Here is a 16,297-nt window from a genome sequence, read left to right on the forward strand (position 1 = left end):
ACGTATAAAGTAGAGTTTATTTATGAAATATATTGTTTATGTTCAGGAAAATATTTTATTTTATGTTATAAAAGAAAAGATGATGTAATGTTAAGGTAAATATAGCTTAACAATAAAATATACAGTATGCACTAGAGCAGCCGCCAACGTGACCCCGATATATGCCAGCCTAATCTTGGCGCGAACGCCTCCCAACTCGCTTGCCCACGTGGCCTCGCCCACACCTCTTCGCGCCATCTCCGTTCCCGCCAGGCCTTGGCGCCAGCTTGTTCCCGCCAGATCTTCGCGCCATCTCCCACCTGGTAACCCGCCGTATATATCCACCGTCCTTATCTTGTTCCCTCAGTCGTTAATCCCCGACCCAAACCACCACTCACCGAGACACCGCAGTCGCCTTCGCCCTCTCAAGATTGAGATGGACGCCACCCCGCCATCCAAGAAGGCCAAGACGACGGCCGCGCCGCCGCCGCGCAAGCTGCGGGAGGCCGCCGCTCTGGCGGACGAGGTCCGGACGCCGGATAAGGCCGCGAAGAAGATGACGCCGGCGGCGGCGTTCGAGCAGATCCCGACGCCGGAGAAGCCGGAGGAGATGCCGAGGGCGCGCGGCCGCAGCGTGGCGTTCTCCGTCAAGGAGATCCGCCGGGCGGCGCTCGGGCTGCGGCGGCCCGCGGCGCAGGCCGAGGCGGCGGTGGAGGATGATCTCGAGTCCGTCGAGCGGGAGCTCGGTGTTGGCGCCGGGGCTGGCCGGAGTCCCGTCAAGCGCAAGGCGGAGGTCAAGCTGCCGGAGAGGTAAAGATCTCTGTCCCCCGATGTGATTCCAGATCTGGTTTGTGCTTGAAAATCGAACCGCTTGCAGATTTCGTATTAGTATCTAGGCATCTAGCAACGCTTACTTTACCTTTTCCCCAATCTGAAGTCTAGCACCTAGTAGCGAATTTATGTAATAGAACATCTAGATACTAAAACCACGAATAATTCTTCACTGTTAGGCGATATGATTCTTTGGTGATGACATATCTTCACTGTTATTGCAGTTATGAGATGCTCTTCGAGTTCTTCAACTGCCTGGAGAGCTCTACCCGACTGCTCCGTATGAAGGGGTCCAAGGCCACGTTCCCCAACATCTGTTCTAGCATTCAGAATTTGACCGAGCGGTATAAATCTTGTTCACAAATACTCATACATTAAACTACAGCGCTGGATTGCTGTATTAACGAGTTTCCTAATTCTGTGACTGCCCACAGGAGATTTACCCACAGCCATCTTGCACAGCTCAAGTACATAATGCCAGAGGCGATCGTCATCAACAAGATCCTTTTGCGTGACGACACGACATGCTGCATGTACCCTGATCTTCAGGTGAACCTCCTAGTTGGTGCTGTTGAGAACGTCCTTAAGCAAAAGGGAGAAACTGCATACCTGGCATTAAGAAGGACCTTTAGGCAGAGGCTCGTGGAATTCTACAGGGAGCACCCTGAGGTAAGGAAACTGCTATTCTTAACACTTGGTTACTGCTTTGTCAGAAGTTCAAGGCTGTTTTTTTCCTTCTAATCAGATGAAGACTGTAATAACATTGCCTCTGTTGTTAATTTCAGGGAGATGACATTCCAGAGCACGAGCTGCCACACCCATTCAACCGAGCGAGATCGAGCTTGCCCCAGGACGAACAAAGGACTGCTCCTGAATCTTCGTCCCCACTCAAGCCATCTGATGTCAATGGACAGCAGCAGACCGCTGCTGTGATGTCGCACATGTCACAGTCGTTCAAGAGGAGGTTCTCGCAGAGATCTCCGATCGGCTCTGCAACAGCCAGTGCACCCAGTCCACTGGTGAAGGCTGCTTCCACTGCTCCATCACCACTGAGCAGAAACTCCCTCTTTGGCTGTGTTGATTCTGGCAGCACTTGTGGTGATGAAAAATCATCAAGTGCCAAAGAAGACTTCTGCAAGTCCGGTGTTTCAGAAAACACCCCTGCAAAGTTTGCCTCCACACCAGCGAGGCTAATGGCGCCTACGCCAGGCCTCAAGACGCCAAAGAGACCAATCTCTGCCACAGGTTATGATACCCCGCCTCTGAGAACGGCGAAGAGATCAGCTCGCGCGAAGCTGTTTACCACTCCAACAAAGAATAACAGTACGGGTGGAGAGAGCCAAAGCGCAAGCGTATCTGGCGCTAGCGCCGACGACGACTTGCTCAGCTTCCTTCCACAGTCCCTCCTTCAGTCGGTAAGCCCCTGCTGATACCTAGAACGGTTTCTCAGTTGACTGTCTGGTGTGTTATATGAACAGAGAGTAACATGTGTGCTACTGCTTACAGGTGAAGGAGAAGGAAGACAGGGCTTTGGTAGAGAAAGAATCCGGTTTCGCCGATCAGGTCAGAAGGCAGAAGCTGATCGCCTCCCTGCCCAGCACCTTCGACGTCGTGTTCCTCATCTACCAGTCGAGGCAGCGGTCAGTGATGACAAAGCAGGAGCTAGTCCACAAGATCATCGCGAGCAGTCCTAAGATAGCTGACAGAAGTACGCGTCAACTTTTATCTCCATACGTTTTTTTCCTCTCTCTCCCTCTGATGTTGCCTTAACATCCTTTTTTTGCAACGATTCTGACGCGTCGTGAATGGATGGATGCTTGTGTAGGTGAAGTTGAGGGGCATCTGACGCTGTTGAAGGAGCTCGTTCCAGACTGGTTCTCCGAGAAAACCGCACGCAGCGGGGATGCTCTGTGCTGGTAAGCATTTTTTTTATTACTCCCTCCGTTTCGTTTTAGTTGTCGCCGGATAGTGCAATTTTGCACTATCCGGCGACAACTAAAACGAAACGGAGGGAGTATTCAAGACTCGTTTGATGCTCTAGTATCAGCACTTACCCGATCCTCGGCTGCTCCTACTCCTTTAGCATTTTACAATATGAATGAGAAGTCTAATTCATTGCACTGTTAATTTTCAGCGTCGATGCCACTTTGAGCCAGTCGGAGATTCGGCAGAGACTGTACGCTGCTGCTGCTGCTGCTGAGTAGGACCGGATGCGAAGAGGACGAGCAGCGGAAAAGAGCACTCAGCCAAGGGCCGTCAGTTTCTAGTGTTGTTGTGATAGAAGCCTTAGCTTAGATGAAAATGGATGACTTATGTATAGTGAAGCCATTCTGACAACTGATGGTTCCTCACTCTGAAACACCCACTGAAATTAAGACGAGTCCATTTGTCTACTGAATGATGACTGGCTGGCCTCTTTGTAAACCCCTCTCCTGCCTGAAGTAGCAATGAGATGACAAAAATGTCTTGGTCTGCTGATGAGTCCATCTGTCTACTGAATGATCTTGTGGGCATATCCTTAATAGCATTCGAGACCCATCACCAACATATAGTACTTGATATTCAGAGTCCAGTCTCCAGTTCAGAAAACATAGCATGATAGAAATTAATATCTGCTTATTAAATATGTTTATATGGAAACATTCAATGCACAATGCAATTATACAAGAGTGCAATGTCCCACTAGATTCAACTAGATCTTAGACCGGAGATCAGAATAACACTAGGAAGATCTTTCGGGTAAAAAAAACACTAGGAAGATCTGAGTTTGACTTAAGACAGTGGTCAGATTGATTTAATTGCGAAAATGACAAGCAAGAAGTATATCAATAGATGCAAGAGCCAACAAAGTAAATTCACCGTCGAATTCCATTGTTTGAATTGATAATGAAAGGTAAACTATATCTAAAGCACGTCACCTAGGCGTCAGGCACTCAAGCAATCCGAGACGTCTACCTAGGCGTCTAGTCGATGGCCAATTTCTTGTCTCGTCATACCACAAACCTCAAGCAATCCGAATCATCTATCTCGCCTAGACGCCCAGGTGGTGGCCAATTTCTTGTCTCGTCATACCGCCTTAAGAACCATGTAAAGCATACTCAATATCAACATAAGTCAGTTTCTTCTGTTTCGTAGAAGAAAAACAGGGTTTTCGTCAATAGTCTTTGAACTAAAGAAATAATCCCATCATGGTTTATCCAATATCCATCGTGATGTGAATGATAGGTTTATAGGTGAACTCTAAATTTTACACTATAAGATTTAAGAATCAGATCGGATTAGGATCAGACCATATTTCTATTCATTTTTAACTAAAATTTATTTAGGACCCTACCATTTTATAAAGAATCATTTGGACCGTAATCTATAACCAGCCCTAGATAGGTTTGATCCCCATCCATACCGAGATGCAGGGGTGATGATTCCAACGAAAAAAGAATATGGTAAATGGAGTATCATATAAACCACAAGAGCTGACTAATATTCAGAGTGCAGAACTGAGACATGTGAAATGCTTAGGTAACAGGAAAGACAGGTTTAAGGCAATATAATACAGATAGGTAACCGAGTCAACTGTTCAAATCATCCCATGTGGAACAACAAATATGAAAAGGGACATATTCAGTACCTGATAATGGTTAATTAGCAGAAAAAAAAACAGTTGGGTGTCACATCGGTGTATTCATATTTCTACAACAAGACAACCTTCTTAATATGTTCTAAAACAGCGCAATACAGTTCAGTGCATTGAACAAAAAAAGAAGGGGAAAACAGGAAAGACCGTTCATCATAGACTGAGTTATGAAACAGATGTGCAGGTTTCATCCTAATTGGCATTTATTCATAAGATGAGTTACATTCTTACAGGACCTATTAACTCTTAAACACAAAGGACAGAACATTTGTGCAAAAATAGCGAAAGTGCAGCTACCATAGTGAAACACACAAGAATGGAGGCATCCTTTCCTTATGAAACATTGAATCAGCAAGAATATCATTCAACTGCCACAATCATGATTGAAAATGCTTTGAATTGTACTTTTGAGGTGCAAGATTACCTGAGCATATAAGGTTCAGTAAAGTCGGAAAGCCTACAAAAACTATATAAAATGCATATCATAAGCTTGTTTCCTCATCCGGTTACTTCAAATTATGCACTCATAAGAGAAAAACTGGACTATCATATGGGCGTATTTGCCATAATGAAGATGAAACACAAAGGGTGTCTCACTGGGTAGCTTAGGCCTGCAATTAGTCCTGTCTACTGGGATTTGAAAACTACAACTGTTACTAACTGCTCAACAAATACGTAAGTGACTAAAGGCCTGTTTGGAACCACCCAATTTTTAAGAAACTGGTTTATGGAAACTGAGGTGGTTCCAAAAATACCACTTTATGCCTCAGTTTATAGAAATTGGATTCACAGTTTTTTAAAAACAAAAAACTAGCCTCTCCTAGCTAAAAAAATAAAAAAAATGTTTATTAAAAACTGGATTGCTTCCAAACAAGACTATTAATATCAGCATTCCGAGCATAGATATAACCAATTAAATGAAACAACAACTCTTCCATTAGTAATTAAATTCTGTGATTCTGACCACAGTATATGGTAATTTTTGGAAACAAAGCATTTAGAAGTGATCAAATCCTTCACAGTTCACTGTCAATAGGATGATCATCCAAAAGGACGACTACGATCAGCAAATGGTCCAACATATATGCAACCTATCAAGCAAACCAAGGGCCACGTTTCGCACATGCTTTACAGCAGGTTAAGGCCTTCCGCCGCTGCCCCGCTGTGACCTCCTCTCATGCCGCGCCCATGGCAAGAACGGCGCCGCCATGAGGCCAGTAACCTCCCAAGGCTTCCCACCACCTTCATCATGTGCACCAGCGTCACCATCACCTCCGGTCGTCACCCCACCATTGGAACTGAACTCCGCATGATCAAGCGCAGACGCGCGTAGCATCACATCCCCGTCACAAGCTCTGGCCTTGGGGTCACCGTTGCCCACCACCGCCGACGGATTACCCGCGCCGTCCTCACGCTCCGCTTCATCCTCCGAATCCGGTGGCTTCGACTTGGACACGGCGACGCCTCGCCCGCAGCCCGGCGGGTACCCCCTAACGGCCGAGACGAGGCGAACGGTCACCACCGCAGCGGCATTCCTTCCGCTCCCCACGCCACGGTCGGGCGCCTCGGCACCCAAGGAGGCGGTTGCTGAGAGGGTTTGTCTTGGCGGGGGTGGGGCGGTATTGGTGGCCGCTCGCGCGGAGGGGTTCGGGAGTGTGTGTTTAGTTTTGGCGGCGGCGGCGGTTGGAATCCGGTGGTACGGCGGAGGCCCCGCCGCCGGTTTGTGGGGGCGGCCGCAGCCCGGCGGGAAGCGGCGGATGGCGGAGGCCCGGCGGTCGACTACTCTGGCGAGCATCACGAGGGTGGGTGTGGAGCGGCAGTCAGGCGTGCAGCGTACTTTCGAATTTGATAAGCTGAAACGATTCTGCTTGTAGAGGGAGAAATTTGCTATTACGGAGATCCTCACGTGCGGCTTCGACGTTTTGGAGGTGTAGGCGAGGGATTAGCCGATATGAAAAAGCAGGGAATAGGCCACTCGCTAAAACGAACAAGAACACTTCATTACTTGGTAACCTCTTTGATTAAAACCATGGATACTCACATCGTCTACATCCGTTACCTCTTTCCTAGCAGCCGTCGTTCTTTTCTTCTCTTCCTGCGCAAATTTATCTAGAATGCAGCAGCCGTCTTCCTCATCTTGCAACAGCCGCAGGCCCAAGCTCCATAGCCGTCGTGCCTCCTCTGATGCTTCTTCTGCTATCCAGCGCGCCTATCTCCAATTCTCCATTTCCTACGTACTGCAGGCGCTCGGTCTCTGTTGGCGTCGGCCGGGGTCGCGCCCTCGTCCAGGTCCCGCATCAGCTACCCCCGACGAGGAGAGCCGCGACGCCTGGCCGTACACCTGCGCCGCGTGACGCACCGTGCCGGAAACGGTGCCTATGGAGAATGGAGATCAAGGAGCATCATTGGCTCGCGTCGGTGAGCAGAAGAACGAACTATTTTGCCCATTGCCGTGACAGATGGGGGGCAAGAGAGATAAGAAAAGATGTCCTTGTTTGCATGCTTATGGCGGGAGTAATGTTTGCATGCTTATGGCAGCACATTTTGCAATGATGGTTCTCGGAGAACTTAGCTGGAGGTGGAAGATGATTAGCGGATAATTTGCCGTCGAGATCGATGGCGATTTAGTAAGATTATTATTTGTTGCAACTGTAGTGATGCTAGTTCTTGCCGTGTTCTTGTTGGTTCTTGGCATTGCTTCCTTGGAAGGGGCCTCCGACCTCCGTTGTCCTATCTGCTGCAGCGGTCACTACTGTAGCAGCACTGCTCTCGCCCTGTGGCTGCCATAGCTCAGAACTTCCTGGTGCTCGCCCAGTCTGCTCGTCGAATCTCCTCCGTGCTCCCATGGCGCCCCGGTGTTTCTCCCAGCCGAGCACTTCTTCTTCCCCCAACCGAGCCCCTGGTCCCCGCCATGGAATTCCCTGCACGCTCCTCAAGTTCCCAGCGCCGGCCGCGCCTGGCCGGATCTCCCTCCAGATCGGCCCCGCCCTCTGCGTGTGCTGACGGGCCAGGAACACACGACGACGGGCGGCGCACTTCAATCCGGTCCGAGAGCTCTCTGGTGCGTTTCTGAAGCGAGGAGAAGGAGAGAAGAGAGAGAAGGGACAAGACGGGAAAGCAGCGAGCACTCACGGCGCTGGGACGGCGGCTGTCTCAACGGCCCTAATCGTCGTTCACTGCTGGTAATGGCGTGGTCATGTCTATTTTGAAGTGTGGGTTGCCCTCTAGTTTTCCATAATAGAGAATCCCTCGCTACGTCTCCAAATCGTTGAAACCGCATCTGAGGACATCCATAATGGCAAATTTCTCGTAGAGGGAGGACTTGCTAGACGATAGTTGCCTTGTTCCTATTTTTCTCCAGACTTCAAATTAAAAGTACATCTTCGAAACTTGTGACAAAAAAAACGATATTTCTACCGTATCTGATGCTAAAAGCACATCCAGTTCGGCAGTTCCTATTAAATTGTATAGTTTTTTAGAATTGGTCTAAGTTAAACTTTTTAAATTTTGATGACAAAGTGTGTTTCCAAAAAAAATATAACATCTATCTACAGCTTGAAATAAGTGCTCTCTCAAGACATTGTATGGTGAGTTGATGAAACTAATAAATGGGTGTTATAGATGTTGACATTGTATGGGAGTTTTTTAAAAAAAATATATATAGAAACTTCACTTATGATAAGACTAAAATGCGAAAAAAGACTAAAAATGAGCAATATTTTAGAAAAGGGAATGTGGTATTTCTATTTCAAAAAGTGGCATCGGTGACATTATGGTAGAGTGGGCTCAAGGATTTGCGCCTTTTTTGTAAAAATATATTTATAATGTGAAGCAAGAGTTTTTTAAAAATGCCTCCATTTTTGCAATTTGTTCACTCACAATTTGTTTTCTCTCTCAAAATAATCATTGCAAACTAGCTATTTATTTTACGTAAGTGTTGACGTCTTGTGCCAATCACCTAGCACACACTAGTCTTGTGCTTTCTGGGTGAGCGGTTCGCTCTAGAATCACAAAGAGTACCGCAAGTCTTCACCCCCTCAAGCAAAGTCAAGGTGTGCTAGGTGATCGACCAAAAGAGTGCCAACACCAATTATTTATGTAGTATATTCAACTGGATTAATAAGCAGTTATCTATGTAAGAGCCGAAAAAAGTAGTAGTACTCCCCGTAGAGTAGAGTTTATGTGTGTGTCTTTAGGTCTTATTCGTTTGTCCGAGATTGCACATGAAATCGTTTCAGCTTATTAAAATCTATATAAACTAGGTGAGCGTCCGTGCGTTGCAACGGGAACATATAATATCACGATAACTTATATAAAAATATGTGTTATAAAGTTTTGTAATTCATTTATAATCCTAGCCATGCATAAATTACTTATATACGCTTGTGAAACTTGGATGGAGGTAGTATTTGATTTCCTATTTACTTGTCATTCTTTCATAGTGATGTGAAACTTGGATGCATATTATAGTGATGTTTGTCAATCCGTATCTATATTTTATATTAATTTTAACTCCATGGCAACACACATGCACATACATAGTTACTTCTATATATACCCACCCATTCAATGGGTCTAAGTGACCCTAGAGTACATAAGGGTGCTAACAAAAAGAATCTGATACATTATGGTTCAGTATAACAGCGACAAGATAGTCACAGAGAGCCCTGAGATACCTCACTCGCTAATAGAAAGAGACCCCTATATGCGAGGAGACCTGCCAACACTGGGGCTTGCACTCCTTGATCTGGTGTCCGCTGGTAAACGTGACAAAGATCATACATCCAACGGCAAATGTTTATTTTGCAGAATACTCTCCCACCTCTTCTTACCCGCCTCTGCAAATTTCACAGGAAGCCCCCTATGCGTGTTACCTGGCCCAGCAGCGTGTTTCTTCTACCTTTCCTTATCGAACTGGTAGGGAAGCGCCGCCACCGTTCGAGCAGGAAAGTGCAGCTCGCCGCCACTGGCACGTCGCCGTTAGCCGCCATCTTTCGGGATCCACTTGCCATTTGGGTGTGTCGCTCGCTGCCACCGTCCTGGCGCCGCTCGCTGCCACCGTCCGGGCGCTGCTTGCCGCGACTGGGCGGGCACAGCTCTCCGTCATCGGACAGGCACAACATGCCGCGACTGGCTAGGCACAACGCGCCACCACCTTTGTGTGCCGCGGTGCCACTAGAGGGCCTCACCTCGTCTCCAAATGCATGCCTAGAAGAAGAGTTGCAGGCGACGTCGAGTTACAGAATTTGTATAACATACACAGAGGAAATATTGAAATAATCCTGTATTCAGTTATGAATTTTGGTGTCGTTGATGTTAGCTCTGAAAACTGTAGGTCCTTGTTCATGTTGTAACTAAATATCCGCTCTGAAAACTGATATACATGTTTATGTTGTAACTGAATTTCAGTTTTCCATTGAGAAATAATAGACACAATAATATGTACTCAAGAATATAAGCTTCTAATAGTTACAATATAAGGCAGTTGTTACATGAAGGCAAATCCACCTTAGTTGAAATCAAATATTTCTAACGTGAAAGCAAAAGAACATTCTGATTTATAACTTAAACAAAAACAAAGATATAACTGTATTTTTAGAGTGTACCAATTTTCATAAAACAACATAAAAATGTGGAGATTGTCACGTAAGCACGGGTATAATAACCCCCAATCCTCAGTTAGCCGATTACCCCCACATGACCTGGTGTCGACTTCATCTGAATCCCTGACCGAATGCCCAATGTTTTTCAGCTCTAGGACCTACGGCATCGGCGAAACCGGTGCTTTCGAAGGATAAGGATAGGGATGCCTCTCAAAGACGGTAAACACTCAAAAGCTTAAAACCTTGCTAAAGTTTTGACGGTTGAGTTTTGCTAAGATCATTGGCCTTCCTCTGCAGGAAGTCCATGAGAACACCCGAGTTGAGCAGCCGCACGGAGGACTTGTTCGAGATAGAGGACGTCCAGCTCGCAATTGGCAGCTGCAAGATCGATCCAGAGAGTGCTTCTGGCAGTGAGAAGCATGGGCACCCGTTCTTGCGCAGATCATCTCTTGGAAGGACGATGAGGCAGGCCAGGGAACGAGTCACCACCTACAAGAAGATGCCTCTCCATGTTAAACTCAGGAGGCCCTAGAGATTGTCGGGTTTTTAGGCAACGATTCTTTGGTGTATTCTGCAGCTACTCAAATGCAGATAGTGTGTAGTATCTCTCGGTGTGAAAATCTTGTGTGCGTTTGGCTTATCGGCATTGATACTGGTGAAGGGTGCTGTGTAATCTATTTATCCTGTTTGTGATTCTAGTGTTGATCCAGTGAAGAAATGTCGCAACTCGCAAGTATAATAGGGCACCAGACAAGTATGCACTAAAAGTAGTAGTTCAGTTTACATTCCAGAATGACAGTTCATTCGTCTAGGAATCCAAGTCAAACTTTAAGCTGAGTCGTCGCTCTGAACTGTATAGCTAGCAGATGCGAAGTGTTCTTTCACCAGAGCAAGAGCTTTCCCTCTATGAGATATTTCGTTCTTCACTGACTTGGGCATCTCAGCATATCTGCATTACATGATATGCAATCAGTGTGAAGAAAGGATGCGGGAGAAGTAGGAACTGTCAGGAAAATTGCGTTCGATACTCACGTTTGTTCAAAACCATCTGGCTGGAACACAGGATCCCACCCAAAATCGTTAGGGCCTCTAGCAGACACGATCTTTCCCTGCACAATGAGAACCAGTCTCAAAACATGATATTCCAAAAATAAATATGTTGCAGCATTCATCAAAGTGGTATGGTACAATCAAAATACTTCCTCCTACTGTAACCAAGGCAATCATGCGCATAGAATTTGGAACAAGGCTAAACAATCTAACAGAGCTAATGGTTCATTGTTTCTCTCTTTATGCTCCAATAGATAAAATTGTACACATGTTACTGAATTGTTCCACTGGTTTGCTACTAAAACGAAATTAAGTTAGTAAAAGATACTCCCAAGATACAGTTTGCTAACAGCAGCACTGTAGCAGGGATTTTAGTAAATCAGTTCATCCACAGCTGCATCGGACTTCAGAACTCCACAAACAGAAAAAGGCATCTTACCGCAGTTTTGCCAACAAATGTGATTGGTTCCTCTCCAGGTCCAAGAGCAAGAGAGAAGATGCACATAGCGAACGCTGATTTATCTTCATAAGCTTTTAACAGATTATTTAAACCTATAAACAAAAGGTGCACGAGGTTATTTAGTCAAAACATAAAATAACCAGGAGCACAAGAGTCGAGAATTAGTTGGTTCTATAACCTTCATGCCCAATCTTCTCAAGAAACCACTTTCTGTTCATTCATGTATGCAAGATATCCAAATAAACAACAGATACATTAGTAATGGCATTGAAGACTTCAACATTAAGAATTAAGATGCAGTCTGCTATGTTGGTCAAGGATGTTTATTAAGTGTGACTTGGGGATAAAATTATACAGTTGGAATGATTGAGCAATACAAGGACTTACATGTAGGGTCCTGCAGCAGAAAGATGTGCATGTCAAATTCTGCATAACTGATTTACAATAACTCAATGAGAAGAACAACGCAAATAAATCACCTGGTAGGCCTTTGAGCGCATTAAAACATAGGCAGGTGTCCTCCACCAGTACAGGCCCATTCACCTATATGAAGAGCATGATGGATGATTTTAACCAGAGTACCAGACCCAAAAGCTACTTCATTGGATATATATCCCAATATGCGGGCAGTCCAAAACATGGAAGTACCTAAGATGCAGCGATTCGTGCTTTCTCTTTGGATATGTACTCTGGCTCCCCTTGCAGTTCAGGCACTGCCTAATTCAAATTCCACCGACAATATGTACAAAGAGATCTTAAGTTTTGTGTTAAGAAAGAAAATAATAGCAATACATGAAATAATATAAAATAATTGTTTAGATATTTTGCAAAAACAAGGCCATTGCTTGCATATTCCGAATATCAACCATCATCAGATGTTCGGCTCCTGGATGTTGAACCTAGTCAATTCCTAATTCATTATGACATCCGAAAAAATTGAGGTTTCAAATGGTTGTTAACAAAACACATAGCATATTACTAACCTTGACAACAACGTCTGTGTTTGATAATTTAAGCCTTGCTCGATGCACCTAATAAATATGAAGCAAAATAAAACTTCCAAAATATCTAAACAATTAGTAAGAAAATAAGTGATCTGTTACCAGTACGTATGTGATGTTATGTTACAAAGAAGCAAACAACATTTGCACAGACCTAAAATTGGCAGGCCACAGGAGGTAGAAAGTACATATGTTACCCTGCTGCCCAGATTACACAGGTGAAGGGAGATACCTAAGCACGAACCTGTGCAATAGAAGCAGACCCAACAGGCTCGACATCGAAGAATTCAAACATGTCATCGAAGTTCTTCCCCAACTGTTTCTCCACAACATTTCTAACCACATCAAATGGCATGGATGGGGTTTGATCACACAACGTAACAAGTCTTGGTAATGAAGAACGATTGTTCAGCAGTAGAGGGAACTCCGATGCTAGCATGGCTCAAAGCGGAGATGCAAGGTAGGCTACTCGCTGACCGTGCTGGTCGTCAAGGCGGCGACGTTCCGGCTGCCGCTGCCGGGGCTCGTGCCCATCTCACAGAAGTCCTCGCTATGAGTATCAAGTTAATTCTGGAGTACCACCAAGAACTTAGTGGCGACGTTCAAAATTCCAGCTTGCTATAACAATATCATCATATAGAGGGAATACATTGATCCTAGAAAAGTGCCAAACACTTGATGAATTAGTTATATACTTCAGTTCTCACACATAAGAAACAATGAAAGGGAGTACATTGATCTGTCAAAATATGGATCAACACAGAAACAAAGTGGTAGTCTTACAATGCAGACCATACAAGCAAACATTAAAAATGCATCCATACATATATGTTTTTCCAATTTTGGATAAAAATGGAAACGATGCTTACCAGAACTATAGAAATGTGCCTATATGTTTTTCTAATCACGGGTCAAGCTACATTCTGTGTGGGGATGCAAATGCACCCCCTAAAAATGTCTGATAGGGACTCTTGGGTAGTTACAACAACCAATCTGGTTCTGTAAAACATGAAATTATATTATGTGTGAGAGAAAACAAACAATTTGTGTTTCTAACTTTAATCCATGGCACTGATCATGTCTTAGCTTACTACTATCCACCAAGAAGAGAGATTGGAAAGAGGGCAAGCACTCACAAATGAAGGTCGGAGCAGTGAAACCCGCTGCGGTGGCCAAGGTAGTGCTCCACCAGCTCATCGGGAATCTTCCTCACCACCAAACCAAGTATCAAGGATTCCGAAATAAGCCTCTCACAGAAAGTAGGAAAGGCGAGAGGGAAGCGACGACACCATACCGTGGGGTTGTAGTCCATGAGGTGAGTGCAGTTACATTAACCCTATAAATAGCTCTATCATTACCTCTTCAAAATGACGTGCAACCTCTAGGCACTTGAAGCGTCCCGATCCTTTGGGACTCAAATATGATACAATTACTAGTCCCAGGAGGCTAGTAACCACATTCATTACTTCAAATAGTTACAGAGTATGAATAAAGTCATTACAATACCGGGGATACAAGCTCGAGAGTGAGCCGAAAAACATAAAGCGCAGTGGAAGATAAAATAGCCCAGGCCACAGGCAGAACTGGGTGAAGACACAGCCCCATCAATCAAGCATAGCAGAAAAGAAGTCTTCAGCTGCTGAAAAACATAAATAAATCTGGGTGAATACACTAGGTATTCTGCAAGCCCACCCGGCTCCCGTAAAGAGAAAGTGACCTATAATGTACATGCTTTATATGGTGGAGTTGAAGTCACTCATACTTTTTCAGAGAAAGGCAGTACTCATTGTTGAAGGTTTTTCCCAAGACATTAGAAATAACACTTGCTTGACCACCACTGAGCTTCCCGCTCCCGTGGCACCACTTTCTTTCCAGAACATACACACACATTTCCCTGTTCCTGGTTGTAGTAGAAAACACTAATTGTCATACCATACCAGACTCGTCCATACCAGTGGACACGGACTATTCGAATAGGTTTAGACTCTGCGCAGAGGGGTACACTTTACCCACTAGTCCGGCTCTGCGATCTCATGGCCAATGAGATCCGAATCCGAAACTCTTTCCTTCCTTGCACGTCCTAACCTTAACGGTTATACCGGAAGGAGTCAGGCCACCGCCATGTCCAAACCGGACAAAACTTTCCCCCTCCTTATCCTCCCGGTGCTCCCCAGCCTTCATAACCCTGGGGTTGGACTGTACGAGTTCAGATCGAGTGGCTGCCCACACAGCCTCGAGTGGTTGTACTTTTTGTGAGTATAGGTAATGAAAGATGACAAACCGGTCCTTATACGAGAGGACAATCCTTCTGCTCACGCCTAAACCAACTGAGCCAACACCTTAGGCCCTCCCCTAAACCAGGGAGTCCCTGATCATCCTGCTCACCAGGTGAAGAGGGTGAATACCCTTCATCGCACACTTTTGGAAAACATGTCACTTGTACCCTCTTTACTTGCCCCATATCTTTTTAATCAAAGTAATAGTTAATGCGGGCTCTCTCATGCTCACCATGCAATTTGATTCCCATCCCATAATCCAGGCTTAGGCAGTGGTAGAGAGAAATAGGTAAATAATGCATCAAGGGAAGGATGGACTTGCCTTCGTCGAAGCTTTCCTGGCACAAGAGGTTTATCTCGGAGGGGTCGGGTTCTTGCCCTTCTTCCGGAGCTATAAGTTCCGGAGGATCGGATTCCTCTTCCGCTAAGCAAACACAGATAATAACAATACATCAAACATAGTGACTTTTGTGGGGTGTGCAAGTTCTTACACTTTATTATTTTTGTGCCCTATAATTTATTTAGACTATTTTTGGTGCATAAAATATTAGCATCTAAATAAATATGTGAAAATGGGAAAAAGAAAAGAGAAAATAAAAAGGGAAAGGGATTTCCAGCCAGCTGGGCCGGGGGCGATTTCGGCCCAGCAGGCGCGAGCGCGCGCGGGCGGGCGCGCTTGCGGCCCAGTTGGCCCAGTCGCGCGGGGCGACGGCGGGGGACGGCGCCGTGGCGCGGGCCCGCACACCAGGGAGAGGGAGGGGCGGACGGCGTTAACGACATGGAGGAAGGGGGGGGCTCGACCGGGGTCCGGCCGGCGGCGAGTCCCGCGGCGGTTCTCCGCCGTGGGTCCGGTTCTTTGGCGGGGAGGCGGTGGTGAAGCACGGGCGGGTGATGGGGGTCACGGGGGTGGGGCGAATTGGACCGGTGGTGGCCTATGGCGGCCGGTCCGCGGCACGGCGGCGAGTGCCCGCGGCGGTGATGCCGCCGGTGAGGTTGCCGGCCACAATAGAGGGGGAAAAGTGGCGCCCTGCGACCATGAGAGTGTGGCAGAGCTTCGGGCATAGTTTAATTGGACAGAGGATCGCTAGAGAGAGGGAAGGGAGCTCACCAGAGCGATGAAGGGAGCACGGCGGCGCTAGCTTGAATGGCTCAGGGGAGGAGGCAGTGGAGGTGGTCGGAGCTGTGTGGTGAAGACGGGCTCGGGTGGGTCCTTTTATAGGCGCTCGAGGGAGGGAGGGGGATGGAGGAGACGGCGAGCACCGGCGAGCTCGCCATGATGGCGGGAATGGCGCTAACGCCGATTGAGATGGCTCGGGCAGGCGGGGGGCGAGGAGACGGCTCGAGCACAGTGGCGGGGTTGTCGCGGAGGTTGGGCGAGCATTAATGGCGAGGCATCGAGGCGAGGGGGGCTCGGCGGCGGATGCGCCGGTGAGGGATGGGCGAGAGGGACGAAGCTGACAGGT

General features: G+C 46.5%; 3 protein-coding genes across 3 annotated transcripts; 1 reads left to right on the forward strand and 2 right to left on the reverse strand.

Moving 5' to 3' along the window:
• The first annotated feature begins 345 nt into the window (after positions 1-345).
• LOC103638085 (CDT1-like protein a, chloroplastic) lies at positions 346-3,291 on the forward strand. Its single transcript, XM_008661075.4, has 7 exons — positions 346-789; positions 1,035-1,154; positions 1,245-1,479; positions 1,596-2,225; positions 2,317-2,518; positions 2,636-2,726; positions 2,945-3,291. Exons 1-7 carry the CDS (start codon positions 416-418, stop codon positions 3,012-3,014), a joined length of 1,722 nt encoding a protein of 573 aa, XP_008659297.1. The 5' UTR covers positions 346-415; the 3' UTR covers positions 3,015-3,291.
• Positions 3,292-5,357: 2,066 nt separating this feature from the next.
• Positions 5,358-7,663, reverse strand: LOC103638086 (uncharacterized). Its single transcript, XM_008661076.4, has one exon. The coding sequence runs from the start codon at positions 6,237-6,239 to the stop codon at positions 5,583-5,585; it is 657 nt and encodes a 218-aa protein (XP_008659298.1). The 5' UTR covers positions 6,240-7,663; the 3' UTR covers positions 5,358-5,582.
• Positions 7,664-10,809: 3,146 nt separating this feature from the next.
• Positions 10,810-12,096, reverse strand: LOC103647554 (inosine triphosphate pyrophosphatase). Its single transcript, XM_020544544.3, has 6 exons — positions 12,037-12,096; positions 11,945-11,954; positions 11,736-11,767; positions 11,537-11,649; positions 11,080-11,156; positions 10,810-10,996 (listed from the first exon to the last, which is right to left on the reverse strand). Exons 4-6 carry the CDS (start codon positions 11,600-11,602, stop codon positions 10,876-10,878), a joined length of 264 nt encoding a protein of 87 aa, XP_020400133.2. The 5' UTR covers positions 11,603-11,649; positions 11,736-11,767; positions 11,945-11,954; positions 12,037-12,096; the 3' UTR covers positions 10,810-10,875.
• Positions 12,097-16,297: the final 4,201 nt, after the last annotated feature.

The sequence above is a fragment of the Zea mays genome, chromosome 9 (genome assembly GCF_902167145.1).
Source record: "Zea mays cultivar B73 chromosome 9, Zm-B73-REFERENCE-NAM-5.0, whole genome shotgun sequence".
In the NCBI taxonomy this organism is placed as follows: Eukaryota; Viridiplantae; Streptophyta; class Magnoliopsida; order Poales; family Poaceae; genus Zea; species Zea mays.

Bases quoted from the DNA above. Each gene is read 5' to 3' on its own strand.
- LOC103638085 (XM_008661075.4), top strand. From the start codon at position 416: ATGGACGCCACCCCGCCATCCAAGAAGGCCAAGACGACGGCCGCGCCG. The intron at 790-1,034 runs GTAAAGATCTCT...CTGTTATTGCAG, and splicing joins GAGGTCAAGCTGCCGGAGAG to TTATGAGATGCTCTTCGAGT. The intron at 2,727-2,944 runs GTAAGCATTTTT...GTTAATTTTCAG, and splicing joins AGCGGGGATGCTCTGTGCTG to CGTCGATGCCACTTTGAGCC.
- LOC103638086 (XM_008661076.4), bottom strand. From the start codon at position 6,239: ATGCTCGCCAGAGTAGTCGACCGCCGGGCCTCCGCCATCCGCCGCTTC.
- LOC103647554 (XM_020544544.3), bottom strand. From the start codon at position 11,602: ATGTGCATCTTCTCTCTTGCTCTTGGACCTGGAGAGGAACCAATCACA. The intron at 11,157-11,536 runs GTAAGATGCCTT...CTCATTGTGCAG, and splicing joins CATTTGTTGGCAAAACTGCG to GGAAAGATCGTGTCTGCTAG. The intron at 10,997-11,079 runs GTGAGTATCGAA...CATGTAATGCAG, and splicing joins CCAGATGGTTTTGAACAAAC to ATATGCTGAGATGCCCAAGT.